This window comes from Panicum virgatum, chromosome 7K (assembly GCF_016808335.1).
Source record: "Panicum virgatum strain AP13 chromosome 7K, P.virgatum_v5, whole genome shotgun sequence".
Lineage (NCBI taxonomy): Eukaryota > Viridiplantae > Streptophyta > Magnoliopsida > Poales > Poaceae > Panicum > Panicum virgatum.
Genome location: NC_053142.1, coordinates 29,812,107 through 29,832,441, shown reverse-complemented (window position 1 = coordinate 29,832,441; position 20,335 = coordinate 29,812,107). Strand labels below are relative to the sequence as shown.

The window sequence follows — 20,335 nt, the reverse complement described above, 5'->3', positions numbered from 1 at the left end:
AACCAAATTCAAATAGAGACTTAAACATATACTAGCATGCCATTAAGAATAGTACTAGTGCAGGGCCGCAGGCTGCCTATGCCTACAGCTGAACCTCAGGCATGTCATCATCATCACTGCCACATAATCATCATTAACCAGTTCTGAAAATTCATCCTACAAATATAAAAATATATTAGTCTCATATTATCATACTAAAGTACAAAACCAATAGCCAATAATAGAATGAGAAGAACTAACCTCACGGGGTCACTGTCTCACTGGGTCAGAGAGTGGGGAGTCGGGGATTTTGAGGCTAGGGTTAATCTGAAAGGCTGGGTCAGCAGAGAAGCCCGCGAGCTATTGGGCCGAGAAAATATGTGTTGGGCTGGGCTTTAAATATGGTAGAATCCTTAAAATACGGTAATACTGGCGGTAAATTACCGCATAAATACGGTAATTTTCGAAAACGGTCGATAGAGGCTGAAATCATTTTCACTTTCAGTTTCGAATAAAAATACCATTTTCGTTTCTGTATTTTCGGTAGCCATTTTCATTTTCATTTACACCAGAATCTCGATAAAACCTCGAAAACAGTTCCGGTAATCGAAAATTTTCGTTTTTGTTTTCAACCCTAACCCTAGTGGGCTATGCCCTCACCGCCGTTGGACCCCTCTGCCCCACTTTGCAAGCCTGGTGGCGCCGCTTTTCTCGAAGATCCCGACAACATCTTCTTGTCTAGCGACTAGCGCCCCCTCTCCGCGAACCACTCCCTTACTGAAGACCATGGCGTCGCTGCTACCAGGAGGTAAGTGACGAGAGGATAAGCTAGGTAGCTGCTGCATAAACGTGTCTCTCCAAAAAAAATTTCTTAATCACTTCTTCATCTTCCTTGGTGATCCAATTATTGCCAAAACGTTATATGTGAATTATTGTAAGTTCTAGGAGCCGTCATGAAGAGATCGTCCCTGTGAGAACCGCCCAATTTGATACCATTTTAAACGAACCGCCGGTCATTATCATCCAGATGAGAGTTAACACATGCTTGCCGGAAAACGTGCCACGTGTTATCTCATATCTAGAGACATGAATAACCGACTCGTCATTCATCCAAAATAATATCAAATCCGGTAGTCCCGGTATATGCTCCAACATACGCCCATAATCAGCATATGCACATACCGTTTACAATCGAATACATCGCAAATAATCCACAAAGAGCAATTTTACACACTTAATATTACAAGTTCAATATAGGTGGGTTTCAAACTCCACTTACAAGCCTTGGGCTCACGAAAGTCATATTAAACAGAAACGTAAAGTTTATTGTATTTACATACTCTCACGAAGCTCGATTACGATAAAGACTTACTAAAGTAATGATGTCTTGCTCAAGGACATCAATACAGCCACCACGACCTACTCTTCCCCCGTGTTTGGATCAGCGGGGTAGAAGTGGCCGAACACCACTTCCGGCTCACCTGCAACTAGGTTTAGAAAGCAACCTGAGTACAAAAGGTACTCGCAAGACTTACGTGATTACATATACAAGGATCATGCAATGGCTCAAGTAAAAACTTTAAGGTTAAGTAATTATTGCAGAAGCAGTAGCTCTCTACACTATCACCTATCAGAATTAATTAACATTGCCCAAACCCCCAACAATTTTAGTACATTAAGAGTATACAAAATAATGAGTCACAGAGGTGCCATGAACCATTTCCACAAAGCCGAAATTCTACGAAGAGTTCAACGGACAAAGAGCTTGCTCATAACCGAGAGCGCGGCAATTCGAATTGATTATAACCTTGCAAGGGTGTACTACTTTACCCACACGATGCGAGGACCATGCGACTCACCCAACCGGCCAAAGTTGAATAAGGGGGGTACTTGCGTCAACCGTTCCCAACATGGCTCGATCATTGAAATCTTCACACCTAGCTTACGCGTAGAGACTTAGTTTCCACCGGGGACATCTCTAAACTTTCCTACTCGTAGGTCCACCCGGGGGACACCTCTAAGCCTCTCTGCATAGCCCTTGGCCACGTATCTAGGACTGTACATCAATGATCAAGTCAAAGAAGATAATTAGTTTATCCATACCATTATATTGGATATGTGGTAGCATGGAAAGATGCTCAAAGCCGACGTCATCCACGGACGGTCCTTAATCGATCCAAGCGGACTATACCCATGTGACTCCATTCACTAGGCCCTACCATACCGCTCGAATCTTGTTACTACGAAACTCTTAACAACCCAACCGAACCAGTACGATCAAGGGTAACCGGTAAAAGTGACCCTCCAAACCATTCCTATCTAGCGAGTGAAAGAAGTACTCTAAGCAGGGCTAAGCATCTAGTCAGATTAAGTAATTAACTAACTAACTAGTGCCAAAAACAAGGATGACAAATCAAGGAAGGATAATGCATGCAGATAGGTACAAGAATGCAATACATACTTAAAATACATAACCCAACATTACCCGGTGAGATAACTAATTAACTGAGGTTAAATAGGATCAAGGATTCATGTTTAGCTGCTTGCCTTGGTTAGATTCGGACTCGACCACGAACGGGACTCCAGGCTCAGGCTCAACGGGCTCGGCGGGCTCCACGGGTTCGTTTTCCGACGGTTCGGTCACTAAAATGCATGAATGCGATGCAAGAATTATGAAATGAACTTAACAACAAATATAAATCATGGAAATAAATGAGCATGCAGAGAACAATACAAGAAACTCAAGAAAATTGGTTTTGCAGTAAAATCATTTTCCTATAAGTAATCATAAATAGATCAATTTTCAGCTACTCTAAGCAAGATAAATCGGGAAAGGCATGCAAACTTATCTAAACAAATCCCAGAAAATTATCTTAGATACTAGGCATGAAAACAAAGCTAACAAAACTAGTTTTACTATTTTACCCCTCTCCAGCCCAAAGTTCTATAATAAACTATTTTCGGACAGAGCAAACGAAAACACACTAAAACCCTAACAAGCAGTAGTGAAACATACAAAACAACATTTTTCCTAAGTAGATCTCAGTGATACGAATCCAACAAAATAAGTTTCGCATTTTTCTGAGGTATGTAGAATTTTCTACACAATTTTCAACATTGCAGCACAAATAAACCTAAAGATACCCTAACAAAAATTGCTAGGTCCACCCGAGGGCAGCCACACCCGCCAGGCCAGAGGCCGACAGGTGGGTCCCACGTTCTGGCGCCCCACCCAAGCCGGGTCAAGGCAGGCCGGGCCTTGACCGCGGCGTGGGCGCGGCCACGACGCCGCGCGCATCGCGCAGTGCGCGCGCACGCGTCGCGCGCGGCGACGGCGAACGGCGGCGGCGCGAGGCGGCGCAGCGAGGCGGAGCCGGAGCGGGGCAAAGGGCACGCGCACGGGGTGGAGGCGACGGCGGCGAGGCTCACCAGCGGCGGCGCAGGCGAGGAGCCGTGACGAGGAGGTGGCGCAGCGTCGCTAGGCGGCGGCAAACGGAGGCGAGCGGTGGCGGCCCTGTGCGGCGAGGGAGGAGGCCAGGTTAGCGCCGGAATCGGAGGAGGAGGGGGAGGAGAAGCTTCCCCCGCGAGGAATCGAGCCACGGCTCACCGGAGGCGACGAATCGCGGCGGCCGGCGGAGCTCGGGCGGGCGGCGTCAATGGGGATTCGGGGTTACGGTTTGCAGGGAGAAGAGAAGGATGAGGCCGCGATGTCGTCGTGGGAGGATAAGGGCGAGTGGAGGACGCGCACGGCACGGCTGTCGAGGATGGCCGGCACGTGGCGGGGTTGGCCGGCGGCGGCGGACGCGTGCGCGCGGCGCGCTCCGCGCAGAACAGAGAGAGGAGGAGAGGGAGGGACTGACGGGTGGGCCCGGCGTGGGATTTTTTTTTCTTTTCTTTTTTTTTTCTTTGGGCTGTGACAGTCCCATTTTGTCCTTGTTTGGTTTCTCCTAGCGCAACAAGCGCAACGGGGGAATCTTACATGCATGAAATACTAAACGAAATTTATTTACAAAACCTCTTTATGGATGGGTGTAACTTTTTGTGACGAATCTAATGACGGTAATTAATCGATGATTGGCTACAATAATGCTACAGTAATCAACCTCTACTCATACGGTCAAAGACCTCATTAGATTCGTCTCGCGAAGTAGCGCAAGGCTGTGGAGTTAGTTTTGTAAAGGAAAAAAGTCTAAATTATTTAATATCCTTAATTATTGGTCAAAATTTGTGCTATGTGTGCTAGGATGACAAACATGGCCTTTGATGGTGTAAACCCCTATTCCGATATCTTTAAATCTCAACGGCTTAATTATTTTAGCTCAGTTCCCTATTATTTTAAATCAACCCCTATTCGTATCGAGCGAGATAGCAGTGATATTTTTCTGATTTAATTTGAATATTAATTTATTTAATATAATTTAATGTATTTTTAAATTAAAAGCTAATTAGTTTTTTAAAGTACGTGCGTGTCGCGCATGTTGTCTATGCTAGTTCTAAATAAAGGGTCTGTCCGTCTAGTAACTTGGTGTTCTAAATCAACAAAAACCGGAATACTTATGCCTTGGGAAGCTGGCATCAAACATTCAGCACCAGAACGTTTCACCAAACCGAAGCACTGACTACTGTATAACACTAGAACAAGCAGAGTACATTCAGTAGAGGCGTCGAGGCCATCGATATTACACAAGTTACCTATATTCTAGATTTCTAGTACACATTTTACCTATATTCTAGATTTCTAGTACACATTCTATATATATACTTTTCACAAGCACATAACATCACTCCACATATGTCATCTATCTATGTAGTAGTATTATTATTGTTAATAAGTTTCACGTCGCTCAGTACGTGACTACACAAAGCAAACTAGCAGTCAGTCATTCAGTTGGGTATAAGCTTGAAGCGAGGCTTGGAAAATGCCGGACTCGGGTCGTAGCGTCCGTAATCGTTTGTCTTAACCATGTCTCTAGAACCAATTGCTCGCTTTTCAGATGCAGCACCGGGATGCACCTGAATTAAACCACACATAAAATGGATGTTGGTAGTCTTTTTTCAAATAAACATCCTCTTGCGCTAATAGACCAAATAACTTTTATGAATTTGTACTTGTAGAAACTAGAAAACAATCTTTTTAGCTCTAAACAAACTCTCCGTAGAACTTTGCTAGTCTTCTACTCTTCAATGGTATATTCAGCTCATACCTTGTGAGCCTTTTCATTCGCTTGTTCCTTTCCTCCTGCGAAAACCTCTTTCTCTCTATGTGCTACAAATGGAAGTTACAGAAAGTTGATGTATTTCATAGAAAATCAGAGGGAAAAAACATGGTGCGACAGGGAAGCCAACCTTCGGCGCATACCAAAAGCACTGATACAACAATGAGCAGAAGAACAAGCACTGAAGTCCTGCCTCTTATCTTGGAAGTCATCTTCTTGCTTCTTCCCCTGATCATCTCTAGCCTTTCCATTCCTTGAACACTGCATCGAAACGTTGTATATCCAGGTTTATATAGCTGAAGAGCAGTGCCCCATTGTCTAATATAATGAGCACTTTGCCTCGATGGTTTCTGAATGTGCAGTCAAGTGCTAGTGGGCTGCTAATATGCTACTCCGTCAGTGAAAGCAAAAGGAACAATCCCTTAGTGGAGTGACTGATTGCTCCGGTTCTTTAAGCTAGCGTACTCCCTGTCTACAGCTGGAACAAGGGACAACAAGATCCACTGGGCCATCAGGCAAGCACCATGGAAAAGGGAGTGCAAAAACAAAAGGCACTGTGGTTTCCGAGTCATTGAGCAGAGCTAGTGATTGCACTTTATATTCCCGTGTCGAAAAGGATGGCTTGAGTCTCACGTACTAGATAGTTTGTGCCAAACTTGAGCATGCGGACGAACTAAATCCAAGTGCAAACTTGAGTCTCGCTACTAGAAAACGAGCCAAAGCCAAAGGTCCAAACCAAAAGTAACGGCTGCTGTTGCACTGATATGAGGCATCAGTACTGGTTGCAACAACAGCAGGCACTCTTAGCCTGACCTGTGCCCAGGCCAGCGCTGCAATTGCGCGCCCACGCACCAGCTATTCTCGCGCCACGGTCACCTTCCAATTTCTGGCCGTCCATGCCAAAATTCAGCCACCAAAGATCAAAAAGTAGGCACCAGTACATCACTTCCTTGTATTGCCGCCGCCCATACCCCAAGAAGCACCAGCGTCATGGCATCCATCGGCACAGCGCAGCGACGGCACTGGAGTTATACGGCGGCACGACGGCGGGGTGGCTAGCAGCTTCTGACACGGTACGCAGCACGTACAAGGCGTCGTCCGTGCGGAGGACGGAGAGAAAAACGGGAGGACCACTTGAGACGATTCCGATTTCTGGAAATCTGAAATTTGCTCAAACAACGCCAATTTATGGATGGAGGTATCATCAACCAAAATCATCATGCATGTTCAAACAACCAAAATCAAAATGCCTGTGCTGCTTGGTTGGCAGGATGGGCCTGGCCAATAGCTAGTAGTGAACAAAATCTATGGCGAGTAAGCCTAATCATAGTACAAGATTAAGTGTATACGACGATATTGATTGCCAAGCCTGACATCTCAGGAATTCCATGTGCCCATCAGTTGCATGCTGCCTAGTTCAGCGAGGCCTGCTGCCGACCATCTGGGATCGCAAATAGGACCACAGGTTTCGACGACCTGATAAATGGGGCATCACACCTGTAGTAGCCTTTCCTCTCGATCTGTATGACCTCCCCGAGCTTGAGGTTCCTCATGTTTGCGTCTCCAAGGGCTGGGGTCTCTCGTCGAGTGCAAGGATTGAGATTGTCAAGAAAGTCTTCATCCTCCTCCAGCTGTTAAATGCCACCAACAGCATCTTTCATCATTAATTTGTCAAAGAACCAGGAATCTTTAATTAAAAACTTAACATATCATCCAAGCGGACATGTACCCTAAGCCTTTAATCTGGAGGCAGGCATTACATTCGACCCAATGTCCAAATTATCATTCTATAAAGATGCAACATAAATTCTTTTGCACCAGCACTCCAACATTAAGCACAAATTAAAAAATCAACTTGTCAACACAACAGCAGCTTTGCTGCTAATCTACAAAAGATTATATGCCATGAAATCAACATGCAATTTGATTCTATGCAGCTTAGTCTTCTTCTTTATATAAGACAATATATGAATCACATGATAACAGTTATATCTATTTATCAACCTTTTAAATCAAATTGATCATCAGGACACAGGGACAATCATTCACAAAATGGTAAAAGCAACACAGCACTAGTATAAACATAAGCAGTGGGTGAAGAAAATAGGGAACTTACTTTTTTCTTGCTAATGAGATAATCGAATTCCACCAATGAGAGGGGGACTAGCTCATCTATATCTGCTAGCCATGTGATCTTCAATTTTGTTGTCTTCACAGAGCCCTCAAGATGTAGTTCTCCAACTAGTTCAGTAATCACTCCATTCTCCATCTTGATCTCTTTAATGATAGCATTCCCCCAGTCCATTAGGGTTACTTCCTCACCCTTGCTAATGGCTGATGCATCAGCATAATCCAGCCAAATTCTGTTTGCAAATGTTGTAGCCTTCTTTCCAGCAGCTTCACATTTCTTGTGCCTTGGCAAAATTCGAACAAATGGCTTCTCTGGACCATTAGTAAGAGTAAAGATCACTCTCTGATCTTTTAGCACAGCAGTATGCCTTGCGCACACTGGATCAATTATCTTCTTGTTGATTGTCCATAGTTTATCCCATTCCATCAGATTCAGATTTTTTGAAGCGCCCTTCAACAAATAAAAAAGGATATGAAATCAGGCATAAGCTTATGGGAAATATGAACATAAAGCTTAGCACATGTGTACCTGTTGGAGTATAAATTGTATCAGCGCCTCAACCTTCAAGCCACGACGGACTATGCCTTGAACAGTGGGAAACCGCGGATCGGTCCAATCTTCAACCTTCTTGTTTTGTACAAACCAAAGAAGCTTCCGCTTGCTGAGAAGAGTGTAAACCATGTTCAATCGGCTGAATTCATAAATTTCTACTCTCCTCAACCCCATATCTTGTAGAATTCGATAATATTGTGCATTCCTGTCATGGTATTCACTGGAACGAAGAGCGTGTGTCACTCCCTCCAATGCATCAACAAATGGGCAAGCAAAGTCATATGTTGGGTAGACCTTGTACTTTGAACCAACACGATGGTGAGGATCAGTATTACAGCGGTAGTAAACAGGATCTCTGAGTGACTTGTTAGGATCCTGCATGTCAAGTTTGCCCCGCACACAGCACTGCATGCCCCTCTCAGTTCCATTAACCATCTCTTTCCATAATGACAGATTTTCCTCAACAGTATTATTTCTGCACCTTGATTCAATACCATCCATCCTCTCTTTCCTCATTTGTTCCTTTGGTGTATCATCAACATATGCTTTCCCCTGCTTAATCAAACTCTCAGCCATTTCCATTAGCTTTGGAAAATAGTCAGATGTGTATGTGACAGCATCATATTTGATCCCCAACGTCTCAATATCTTTCAGAAGGTTCTCGACAAACTCATTGCTTTCTTTTGAAGGGTTTGTGTCATCAAATCGAACAATTAGGCGCCCTTGATATCTTTCAGCAAAGTATTTGTTCAATAATGCAGCCTTTGCATGACCAATATGGAGGTACCCGCTAGGCTCTGGGGCAAAACGAACACAAACTTGCCCAACTTTTGCACCTGGGAGATCAACTTCTGGAGCTGATGGGTCCTTTGAATCATGTACCTTCTCCTTAAGGCTTGGCGCTGGAGATTTTCCAATTCCTCGTTTCCCAACATATGCTGCTACAATTTCATTCAGTGTATCCCTGTATTCTGCGTCTATGCTATTGAACCAGCGGACAAGATTCTGGTATTTCTTTGATTTCCTTAGACTCTCCCACCGTTGACCAATCCCTGAAGGAAAATAACACAATAAGCTAAACATTACAATGCCCGGAACCAACTTGAAAGAAGATTGAAGAACAAACCCGCAGCTTACCAGCAAGATTCGACCACACTGCAATGTCAGCAATTGTCAGCCCATGACCAACCAGAAAGGTCCTGGAGGCCAAGTATCCATCAACAAATGAGCAGGCATTCTCAAATTCAGAGCCGGAAAGGAATATGGGGGCATATTCAAGCCATTCAACAACCTGCAAGTTTATTAAAAGCATTGATTCAGAACATAGAAACAGTCACAACGACAAGTAACGTTTCAACAAACATTGGCTTGTTTACATACATGCCCAAACTCAATAGCATTCTTCCCAGAGAAGCTGGAAAATGATGCACCACGGGCAATGAAGTGGAGGATTGGGTTTACACCATGGAGCGATTCTCTGTACACAACCACAAAAAGTTGCATGAGAAACTATATCAACCCACAAATGGAGAGTCAAACCAAAAGTAAATAGATGAAACTAAGCAAAACCGATAGAACTCAATAATTTGCAAAATGACATATTTACACATAAGTATCTGAAAACTGCCATACATAGTAGCATGCTAGCACAAAATAGACACAGAACAGCAAAGATAATTATGCAAGCATTTGCAAGTGACCTAAATAGATATCTTTTAAGAGAAAACAAACATGTACCCAAGAAGAGGAGTAAGAACTTACCCAGAACCAAACTGCAGTGTGGGCGCCGAGCCAGCAGCAAGACTAGGTTGAACAGTTAGGGGTATACCCGCAACCTTAGCCGCACAGATGATAGAAATCGGTGGGCTGTCCTGGGAGAACGCCAACTTTGCCTCCATCGATACTTTCCTTGAACCAGCAGGAACCTGAAACCAACAGAAATCAACAAATAAGCTTTGCGGCACAATGTGAACAGTAAATTAAGGCTGCACTTCTGCATCTCGCGCTCGCTTCTGTTGCTGGGTCAGAATCGGCGACGGGGAATTCCCGGCCGGGGAAACGCCTCCCCATCCCCGCCCCCGCAGGTAGGAAATTTCCCCGTCCCCATCCCCGTTAACACTCGCGGGGGCTAATTTCCCCCCATCGCCGTCCAGCCGTCTCACCTGCTGCGGCGTTGCCCCGCTGGCCCTTGCGGCCTAGCTGCGGCGCTGCACCAGCCGCCCGCGCGGCCGCACCTGACCCCTTGGAAGGGGGTGGCAGCGGCCCGCAGGAGAGAGGGATGCCGGAGGCGGCGGCATGTGCGAGTGGGAGAGACCGAGAGCGCGAGAGAGAAGGGTTTGGGGTGCTCCGTTTCGCCCAGCACGAAGGGAAGTGAAGGGGCGCGCATACCTGGTGGGCGCTCGCTGCCGGCGAAGACGAGCCGAGGGGCTTCGCCGCTCGCCCAGCCGTCGCCGCCAGGAAAGGAAGCCGAGGAAAGTCGAAGACGTGCCGTAGGGCGCCGCCGCCGCCGTCGCCGCCAGGAAAGGAGGCTGAGGAAAGTGGAGGTAGGGCAAACAGAGAGAGAGTTGAACAAAGAGAGAACGCAGAGACCAAGCTACGCGCGGCGCCCGGGCCGTCCCGATGGCAGCCCAGTTTGCTGGGTTTTTCTTTTATCGGGCCACCAACAGCAACGACATGCACGTTCGGGCCGTCTCCATAGCAGCCCAGTATTGCTGATTCTTTTTACCAGTCAAAATGGTTTGGGCCTTTGGGGACAGCGTTTTTAAGAGATGATGCTCCCTGTTTTTAGTATAAAAAACCCGACTATGTTAGGTTTGAGAGTTTTATGGACACAGTTATCTACTGATAATTTTTCAATTCATCGTTTTACTTCTCTACTCTCTTCGTGCAACTATGAAAGCGCCCAACCTCTCATAGTTTATCAAAAAAAATTCTCTCAAATCCCGCAGCAACATGAGGGGAATCACCTAGCTTTAAAAAAAAAACACCCGAAAAAATACGTAGCAAACTTAGGCCTTCCACAATGTGTAGCTTCACTAGTGATGCTTGAAACATCATGTCACCAGTGATGCTTGTTTCCCTTGTAGCGTTGCAGTGTGTAGCATCATTCTCTTTCTATTCTTGGAACCCAAAATAGAATTAAAAATTCCAAACTCATCTCTTCTCTCCTTCCCTCCAAACGCATGCATTATATTTTAATGAGCAGGCATCGGTGCACGTTCTTGCACCGAAGCCAGAAAATTTTTAACATGCATCGGGTGCTGCATTGTGCAAGCATCGGTAGAAGTGATGCCTAGAATCCGAAAAGTGCTTTCAAGCATCACTTTAGGATTACACTGTGGAGGGCCTTAGCTCTTAACCAAATAAACCCTTAACCTCTTCTCAAAAAAAAAACTTAACCAATGGCCCAGTTCGGCCCACACATCATCTTTCCCTTCCTCCTCACTCCGCCGGAGCGGAGAACCCAGTCAGGGAGCAAGGAGCCGACGGTGCCGCCGTTGCAGCCGGCGGAGAGCGAGACGATGCGGTCAGCGAACGAGTCGGGGGTGATTTTCCTCGCATCAAACACGCACGCGGCTGCCCAGGCGCCCGCTGTAAGTCATCCTCCTTTCCATGCAGATTTCTTTAAGTGTAGTTGGATGACTAAATTCGCTAATTCACCTTTTCTTAATTTCAATTACTAAATGTCTAAACCCATGCTCAAGAATATCTTAATGAGTTTTTTTGAAACAACTAGAAATTAAGCCCACGAAAAAATTATGAACCAGAGTATCATCAATCTGCACTAGTACAGTTATTCACTCTGACGCTGCTTGTCTTTTCTCTTGGACTTCCGTGGCTGTGTTTAGATGAGGGGAAAAAAGGGAGAAAAAGTCACATCAGTCACTGTAGCACACTGTAGTACTTTTCGTTTGTTTGTGGTAAATATTGTCCTACCATGACCTAACTAGGCTCAAAAGATTCATCTCGCAACATACATCAAAACTATGCAATTAGTTTTTTTATTTAACTACATTTAGTACTCCATGCATGAATTATTTGCTATATTTAATGTTGCAATGTGATAGGAGATGTGATGGATGTGATGGAAAGTTTGAAAATTTTGTGGGAACTAAACACACCCACGTGTCTTGTTTGCTGCAACGAAGCAGACAATTTGGCAGGCAATATCTGGGAACGGATTACACAGCCACATTAGCGACAAGACTTCAGATTGCTTTCATGCCTTTTCATCTGCTCCCCTCTGGACCCTTCACTGATACCACTTCATTGATTGAGACCAGGCTCCAAGCAAGTTTCGCTGTTATTACAGTTCTGCATGATTTGCCTTTTTCACTGATTTGTTCCACTTGTCATACATCAAACACGGTGTAGCATGTCATTTGTCTTCGGTTCTAGAACAATACAAAAGAAGTTAACTAGGCAGCTGCCCTTTTGGAGGTCACTCTATCAGATCCTCTCAACACCCATTCACACAAGTATACTGACCTCAGACCCATTAAAATAGCCGTCAATGAGAAGATGAGGAGAACACAATTTCTGTTGGTATAAACTTGTAGTGCTCTTTCACAATTTCTGTATAAATTTTGAACTGCAACTTGCCAAGTTTTTTCACACCCTACAGGGCCTAACATCGTTAATTAACCCTCCTACTCTATTTGCTGCATGGCCATAATCTGTTACACGCGAAAGAACCAAACCAAAGATTCAATCATCAGCTACTGGTAACTGGTAAGGCATATTATTTTTATATATCAGTGCTCTTTCACTCCTGTGTTAACATCATTAGTAGGTAGTACTGTAGCAGTCAAATAGGGTAACCATGCTCATTTGGTCCCCTTTATACATGGAAATCATGCATAACACACCATCATTCTACGCTTAACTTCCAATATCACTCTTGCATTTGACAGAATATAATAAAACCACACTATACAGACAACAAAAAGAAACCCAACTCACACATGCCTTTTATTAAACCAACCGCAGCACTTCGCCCTTTGAGATCACACATGCCAAGAAAGGATTGGTTAGGCACGCCTAGTAGTTTCAAAAAAAATCCCTATATTTCATATGTGATGCCAACTTTGAGCAGCTGATCTTTCGGAATGGCCAAGGCCTTGTGCCCCTCTGTCAAGTTCTTCCTCAAGAATGTGTAGATGTAGTTGACAACTATCTTCTTCAAGATTGATGACTTGGGCCCTGCTGACACATTGGCCTCTCCCATCAGGTACACTACCCCTCGCTCCACCTCTCTGTCAATCAGCTGCTTCTCCTCCTCGACTATCTGATTCGCATGGACAGTGATCCTCCCTGAGTTGCTGCTCACCCGTGGTTCGATCGCCTCCTCACTGTGCACGACAGAGTTTGTGGACCGCCTTGGCCTTGCCTGTGCTTCTGGGACATCGGTGATGGAGGTAGTCTCGTCTTCATTCTCCGCGTCGTTTTGAGCGAATGCAATTTCTTCATGTATGAACATCTTCAGTCTGTCCACAAGGAACCCTGCAAACTCCTTGGGCTCCTCCAGCGAGTCACTGTACCCGTACCTTGCCACACACCGGAACATCCGGTGCTCCCTTGGGCCAACCTGCCGGAAGAGGAACCTCTCTGCCGGTACCACGTGTGGGATCGGCAGGTGCTTGATCGACATGAACAGGAAGATGGAGTGCACTGATGGTATCTTCTTGATCAGCCGAGGGAACACTGGTGGGATGCCCTGGACGAGCTCTGTGTACAGGAGCCCCACCCCTGGGATCCGCCGCACATCGTTCTTCTCGAGCAGAGTTGTCATTTGGTTGGTGGGCACAATGTGGTCAAGCTCATACCAGTATCTCTTGACATGGACATAGTGCCAAGACGCCATCAGGGTCATCAGGACCAGAGCGAAGCAAAACGGGAGGTACCCGCCCTGGATGAACTTGGACAGTATGGAAGAGAGGTAGATCAGTTCTGTGCAACTGAACACGACATAGAACAGAAGAACGAAGATGATGTTCTTCTTCCATATGAGGAGCATTACGACCGTCACCAGATGGGTGGTGATGGAGAATGTGGTCACGACACAGATCCCTGCACATCACCAAAATCAGATCAGATAATGTTCTTTTCAGTTTTGATTGACTTTTTACACAAAAACATCTCTCATCCTTCGCTAGTTGCTTGCTTACCATAAGCATTGCCGATGCTGGTGGTCGTTCTGAAGGCAATTGTGACTATGATGCTCGCCAGTCCCATCATGAAGTTCACCTCAGGAATGTAAACCTGCCCCTCATACTTCTTTGAGGTGTGGATCACTTGAACCCTGGGAAGACAACCAAGCGACAGTGCCTTGGAAAGGATGGCAAATGCACCAGAGAGCATGGCTTGGCTTGCAATAATAGCAGCAAGAATTGCAACGACGAAGGTTGGCCAGAACAAAGGTCCTGCACCAGCAAAGGAAGTGAGTTTGTGTGTGTGTGTGTGTGTGTGTGTGTGTGTGTGTGTGTGTGTTCATAGTAAGTCCACCCCAAGAAGCAAAGCTGAAGTCTAAATTCTATTAATACCTGGGATGGATCTGTAGAAGGTGTCCCCAACGTTCTCTGGAAATTTCCTCAGGTATGCGGCCTGCCCAATGTAACATAGCGTTACTGACGGGAACAAGATACCATTGAAGCTGATCTGCAAGAGTAAAAACAGAAATTGTGAGGTGTTACTGTTCTAGACCTCAGGGACAAACCCCTACTTTTGAAAATTATAAGCAGAGGTGAGACCATAAAACCATGAGGTGATGGAACATATATGCATTTTGGACATTACCTGAACAGCTCTGATGTTGAAGTGTCCGAGGTCAGCAAACATACCTTCTGTGCCTGTTGCAAATGACAGTATATTCAGATTACAGGTTTAAAGGACAGGGAATCACTTTCGGTTTTATTTATTTTTCATCCAAAAGAGGTTACCTGTGACACACAAGATAATGCCACCAAGTGAAACCCATCCATCCTTCCCATTCCTTTTGAAGTATTGTACTATGTACCACGGATTGAAGGCCCGCAAAACACCGATATCGTGGACAACGAGGTTGTACATTCCAATACCAGCAATCAGAAGGAACCATACAGAGATGACCGGAGCAAATGTGTAGCCGACCTTGTCAGTACCAAAACGTTGGACCGAGAAGAGCATGAACAGAATCGCCACAGAGATCCAGACAACTTCCGCTGTACCAAGAACAACAACTGAAGCATAAGATGCGAATTACACAAGGTAACAATTGATTGATCATGCCAGTTCTCCTTTTCACTTACTCTGAGTCAAGCTTGGCGCTTTCTCTCGTATCCCGCTCACTGCAGATAGCACTGCAGAACATCCATGAACAAGAACACATTAGTATATATATATATATATATATATATATATATATATATATATATATATATATATATATATATATATATATATATATATATATATATATTATGCAAAAAGGTTACGATATGATCATATCACTTAGTTGTGCTTGATGTTTCCCTTACCAGATATTGCCGGTGTCAAGGTTCCATCGCCCATCACCATGGATGTGCCAAGGATTGTGAGGGTGAAGAGCACAATCTTGGCTACCTTGCTAGACTCAAGCTTCTGCTTGAACCACTGTGCCCTCCTCAGCTGTGAGTTCGGTGCATCTATGCTGTAGTTGGACACCATGGCATCCTCTGCTTGCTGATTCGGGATCATCCTGATCTTCGCGTACCGCGATATCAGTGAATAAAGTGCAAACGTGCCACCTAGAATAGCAGAGGATTGTTGGTCAATGAATTGCAGAAAAACAGTAGGCATGCAGCGAGTACTACCAACTTATCATGTCCAAATTTCAGACTTATTTGCTTACCATCTCCATTGTCGTTTGCATACAGCACGATGAAGACGTACTTGAGCATCGGAATGATGATGAGGGTGTAGATGATGAGCGACAAGACGCCCAGCAGATCATCGTTGTACTTGATGCCATCAGGGAAGGTGCTGGAGTAGACATAGAGCGGCGACGTCCCGATGTCGCCGTAGATGATGCCGACGCTCTGGAAGGCAAGATGCAGCGTCCGGGCCCAGCTCCCCTGCGTCACCCACAAGGTAAAATTCAGTCAGATTGACTATTCAGTGGCACCAGGCAGAACATTCCCATAAAATTCACTCTTTCATGATCAGCAGGTTGCAAGAGGCACATACCTCGGAGCCATGGTACTTGCCACCAGAGACCTTCTCTGCATCGCCGAAGAGCGAGTCATGGCGCTTGAGGCTGAGCCGATTTGCCGACTCATCGCCCCCAGGGTTCTCGACCTCGAGCGACATTTCGGATCTCCGAACACCTCGGAGGCCTTCTTTAAGATGCTGGAGTCTGGGGAATATCAAGCTCTAAGCCGCGCCAGTTGGTACCTGCATCCTCCAATTCCCAAGATCTATCTCAGGTGGTGATGTTGTGAAAAGGAAGCATCACTTGTTTTACATTCACAAGAAGAGGCTGGGTGGTCAACCGAGGTAGAAGCTTTAAAGAGGAACAAGAAAAATATGCCAGGCTCCTTTGCTGCTAATGAAATGAATTGATGGAGTAATTTAAAGAGCTCCCAGATTCATTGGTTTGCAGTGTCAGCGACAGGTAAAAACTAGTAAATCAGTAGCATAGTTGTAATCGAATTGGCACTACTATAACAGTATAACGCGTATATCATAGTCAATTCTTTTGTCATCATATTCATAGTGAATCTGCCCTGAAATGATGAATGAATGCTATAATCGATATGAGATCAATTCTACCACTTTGGCTGGATCCAGAAGGGAGATACCAAAAAAATGGCAGCACAGCCAGCTCAGAATATGAATGTTATGCTAGCATGTAACTAGTTCAAATTGCACAGGTATTCTTTTTCTGGATGAGTCCCATTTTTTAGCAAGAGTTTTGCAAACTGCCATATGGGTCCGTGCTAGAAGGCTCAGAATGTGAATGCTATGCTAGGAATAGGAGCCTAGCATGCAAACAGACTTTATGATTTCATAAACGCAAACAATCACTCCTTAATGAAGCCAGGCTGATGATGGAGTGGCCAAGTTGGAAAAAACAACTTCATTCTCGTAAATATAGTCAGCAAATTAATTTGCTTCCATAAACATTATGGACAAAAGAAACTAGTAAAAAAAATGGAGAAGACGCTCGTTCCAGTAGTATAATCGCATATACTACTTGACCTCCAAACCATGGACAAACTGACTCCTCTGAGTGCAACTGATGCAAATAAAAATTTAATTAGGAGTCACATGATGCCATCCTAGTTCTTAATTGTTAATTTTTCTGCAGATCCCCTTGGGTCGCGTACACCGCCCTTTCCTGATCCCCAACGCCGAGATGATAGCGAGATTTTCAGTAGTTTAAGGGCAGTCTCAATGCAGACTCCACTCATAGAGTCTAAATCTTAAAGATTCCATCACAAGAAACTATACTTCTCAATGCAAAGTGTGTTACTTTAGTTTATATAACTCACTTGTCTCTCACACATTCATTCTTGATTTGCGTGAAGACTTAGAGTCTAAATAAGACTTGGAGTCTTGATTTCTCTCCCTCTCTCTTCTATAAATATACTGCCACATCAGCAAAACACAATAAATAAGAGGCTTAAACTAACGTCATTATTGAGCGTGCTCTTGACCTGCCCAGCCCCAGACTCCCATGTCTGCTGACACGTGGACCTGAGCACTCCGGGTGAAAACTCACTAGTCGTAACACTAACACCAACCCCCTTTTTTTTACTAGACTAGAGACTGGCAGCGATTTCTGCAGCGAAGAAAGAGAGATCATTCTGCACACACAATCTCTCCAAACCGAGTGGTTTTCTTTCTCAGTGAGATCATGGGGGCGTCAGAGATTGGGAAAAGAGAAATAACTCACTTGTGCTGTTGTGCATAACAATCTTTCTCCAAAAGTTAAAATAAAATGATGCAAACAAATCCAGGCGAGTTGCCGTGCCATTTCTGAGGAAAACAAACGATGGAAACCAGAGCGAGGGTTGCGTCTGTGATCTTTGGATGGAGGAGGGAGGGCGAAACGATGGTGCCGGCAAGGCAACAAAAATGGTTACCTGGCTGGCCAGAGAATGCCTGGACGTCGAGGCAGAAGACGATGCCCGGCGGCGCCGCCGAGGTTGACCACGCAGCCGGCGGCCGGCCCTGGCCGGCGAGCTGCTGGCGATGGAGGAGGGGGACGGAGGAGACGGAGCAGGAAGCTGTGACACGGGAGGCCTCTGAGCTCTGGCACTGGAGTCCGGAGGTTTCTTTAAATAGAGAAGAGGAGGGCGCCTTGGGAAAGAGCCAAACCTGACGGAGCGAGCAGGAAGCCCCCGGCTGGGCAGCGGAGAGGAGACTCTGTCCAGACCTCAGTGGAAACCCATAAAGAAACGTGAATAATGCAGCCCGGTGGCTGTACACGGAGAAAGAGCGAGTTGCAGAGTTTCAGAGGGGGGTTGCCTTGGCTTCCTAGTCTTCGGCCGCCCAAAGTCTTCTCATCCGTGCAATGATTGATGCAAATCGAAATTTTACTATAGTCCTGCTGCTATCATATTTATGGTGGAAAAACCTATCCGTCGGAGAAATTTCCAATGTTTTTCCCCTATCAGAATTTAAATATAGAAAAATAGTACTAGTTTGCATTGTTCGATTGGGGAGGATGACTGAATTTCTCGTTGTGTGTAGAATGTCTTCCAAGTTTTATATGGAGAGCTGTACGGTTATGGGCAACACCTGCAAACTAGTACATGCAGTTTTCTGATTTCAAACGGATGAATGGAAAGACAGCGTCTCTGCAGCCGACTAGATATATGGTCGAGATCAGAGTTTGCATAGGGCTATGTTGTTACGGCTTATTTAGTTTCAGGAATTTTTTTTTGTGCGTGCGTGGTATGTAGAACTTGGAAATTTTTGCTAGGCGGTCATCATTCAGGGGAGTAACAACTAACAACTGGCTGGTTGATCACGGATACAACCTGGTCCTTTACGCACTGTACCAGACAACTAGTTGCGTTCTTTGCCATTTCTATGTATCGTTGTCCCCCCAAGAAAAACACTTCACCTGTCTCAAGTTGCTGAGAATCAAAATTCAGTAGGAGATTGAAGGGTTCTTCTGAGAGAACAGCTTTGTGTGGTTCAGAAAGTCCTGTTGGTTGCCAACTGCTTGCTAGTCTAGCTCCTGTGTCATTTCAATGCGACTTACGGGAAATTTTTCCTCTCTTAATACAAAGATGTGCAGCTCTTCTGCATGTTCGAGAAAACTTAAGGGAAATTTTACTTACAGTCATATGGTAGCATAAGAATTAAACTTAAAAGAGGGTGGATTCATTTGACCGTTTCTCGCAGTATTTTTTTTGTGCATTTTGCTACCTTCAGCATTTTTCTCTTATTACTTGTAATTAACTAGCAATACTCTCACTCATCCTTGGTAGTTCAATTTCTGGGTCAGTGTAATAATTCATTTTTTGGTGCTATGGCAAATTCAATATCATCCTGCCATCGCAAAATTGTTTTTGAGGAGTTGAAATAGCAATGGAGTGTAATTTTCAATCTTTACAATCAACATTATCTGTGTTTGAATACAGTAATTGAGGAACCTTTTATCAATCTTTTGAGCAACTACCATAGTACCATTATTGGTGTTAAAGAGACTAAGAGAGAGGAGGGCTTGGCAAAGAGCCACACTGCAATATTTGTTGAAGAGTTCACGACAGGATGCGGTGCCCATCTGAGGTTGTCAGTTAACAGTTTGCAGCACGGGCGGAGCTAGAACTTGGACCGGGGGCGGGGGGGGGGGGGCATTTTCTTCTTCCTCCTCTCTTCTCCTTTTCCCTTCTTCCTCTCTTCTCCTTCTTCCTCCTCTGCACTATGCCAAAATTTCTTAGTGGGGGCCGGGGGGGCTTGTGGGGGTAGGGGGGCTGGAGCCCCCTGCCCCCACGCTGGCTTCGTCCCTAGTTTGTAGGGTTCTTAAGTAGCTTCATGTATAAATTTTCCTAATTTCCCCGGAGAAGAATCAGTTTGGATAAAACAAATGATTTCTTAGCAGATGACCTCAGTTATTGCATATTTAATTACGTGGATAATGAGGAAAATGGTTGACCAATATGAATCGCATTCTGATCCTTTCACATTTTTTGTAACTATCAGAACAGAAAGCCATCCGATTGATTTAAAAAATGACACAAGTAGGTAACTCGTTGAGATCATTTTGAGAGAAAAAAAAGGAAACAGCTAGATACATGCAATCTGTCCTCTTCCTAGATGAGGATTCTTTATGCAAGTGTTTCCTGATTGGTCCAACTAATCACAGTTCAAAGGTCGCCCTATAGTAATTCCATCAGTGTCTACAGGTGTTAAGTTTGCAGAAGAACATAACATAAACTAATACGGATTCAGTTCGTGGAACGGATTGTACTGATGCAATGCACGG

The 20,335-nt window shown here is 44.9% G+C and overlaps 3 protein-coding genes and 1 long non-coding RNA gene across 9 annotated transcripts; 1 reads left to right on the top strand and 3 right to left on the bottom strand.

Annotated features, from left to right (window-relative positions):
* Positions 1 to 4,576: 4,576 nt before the first annotated feature.
* LOC120640834 lies at positions 4,577 to 5,613 on the bottom strand. 4 transcript variants are annotated; one of them, XR_005662015.1, is made up of 3 exons: positions 5,326 to 5,594; positions 5,184 to 5,218; positions 4,577 to 4,992 (listed from the first exon to the last, which is right to left on the bottom strand). XR_005662015.1 is itself a non-coding variant. In XM_039916747.1 (3 exons), the coding sequence occupies exons 1-3, from the start codon at positions 5,460 to 5,462 to the stop codon at positions 4,864 to 4,866; spliced, it is 315 nt and encodes a 104-aa protein (XP_039772681.1). In that variant the 5' UTR covers positions 5,463 to 5,613; the 3' UTR covers positions 4,577 to 4,863. The 4 variants fall into 4 exon arrangements, 3 of the variants coding, with proteins under 3 accessions (XP_039772681.1, XP_039772683.1, XP_039772682.1); XM_039916747.1 differs by having other exon boundaries at positions 5,184 to 5,245; positions 5,339 to 5,613; XM_039916749.1 differs by having other exon boundaries at positions 5,339 to 5,612.
* Positions 5,614 to 6,348: 735 nt separating this feature from the next.
* LOC120640833 (glutamate--tRNA ligase, cytoplasmic-like) lies at positions 6,349 to 10,457 on the bottom strand. 2 transcript variants are annotated; one of them, XM_039916745.1, is made up of 7 exons: positions 10,267 to 10,455; positions 9,640 to 9,803; positions 9,259 to 9,355; positions 9,016 to 9,169; positions 7,855 to 8,930; positions 7,312 to 7,776; positions 6,349 to 6,826 (listed from the first exon to the last, which is right to left on the bottom strand). In XM_039916745.1, the coding sequence occupies exons 2-7, from the start codon at positions 9,774 to 9,776 to the stop codon at positions 6,608 to 6,610; spliced, it is 2,148 nt and encodes a 715-aa protein (XP_039772679.1). In that variant the 5' UTR covers positions 9,777 to 9,803; positions 10,267 to 10,455; the 3' UTR covers positions 6,349 to 6,607. The 2 variants fall into 2 exon arrangements, with proteins under 2 accessions (XP_039772679.1, XP_039772680.1); XM_039916746.1 differs by having other exon boundaries at positions 6,362 to 6,826; positions 7,308 to 7,776; positions 10,267 to 10,457.
* A 2,146-nt stretch (positions 10,458 to 12,603) lies between these two features.
* On the bottom strand, positions 12,604 to 18,145 carry LOC120640831 (potassium transporter 1-like). Of its 2 annotated transcripts, none has more exons than XM_039916743.1 (10): positions 17,982 to 18,145; positions 16,081 to 16,287; positions 15,746 to 15,968; positions 15,393 to 15,641; positions 15,165 to 15,215; positions 14,817 to 15,077; positions 14,674 to 14,726; positions 14,421 to 14,535; positions 14,046 to 14,300; positions 12,604 to 13,947 (listed from the first exon to the last, which is right to left on the bottom strand). In XM_039916743.1, the coding sequence occupies exons 2-10, from the start codon at positions 16,201 to 16,203 to the stop codon at positions 12,941 to 12,943; spliced, it is 2,337 nt and encodes a 778-aa protein (XP_039772677.1). In that variant the 5' UTR covers positions 16,204 to 16,287; positions 17,982 to 18,145; the 3' UTR covers positions 12,604 to 12,940. The 2 variants fall into 2 exon arrangements, with proteins under 2 accessions (XP_039772677.1, XP_039772678.1); XM_039916744.1 differs by having other exon boundaries at positions 12,941 to 13,947; positions 16,081 to 16,294.
* On the top strand, positions 15,847 to 16,583 carry LOC120640832. Its single transcript, XR_005662012.1, has 2 exons — positions 15,847 to 15,984; positions 16,060 to 16,583. It is a non-coding gene; the product is annotated as an uncharacterized LOC120640832 (long non-coding RNA).
* Positions 18,146 to 20,335: the final 2,190 nt, after the last annotated feature.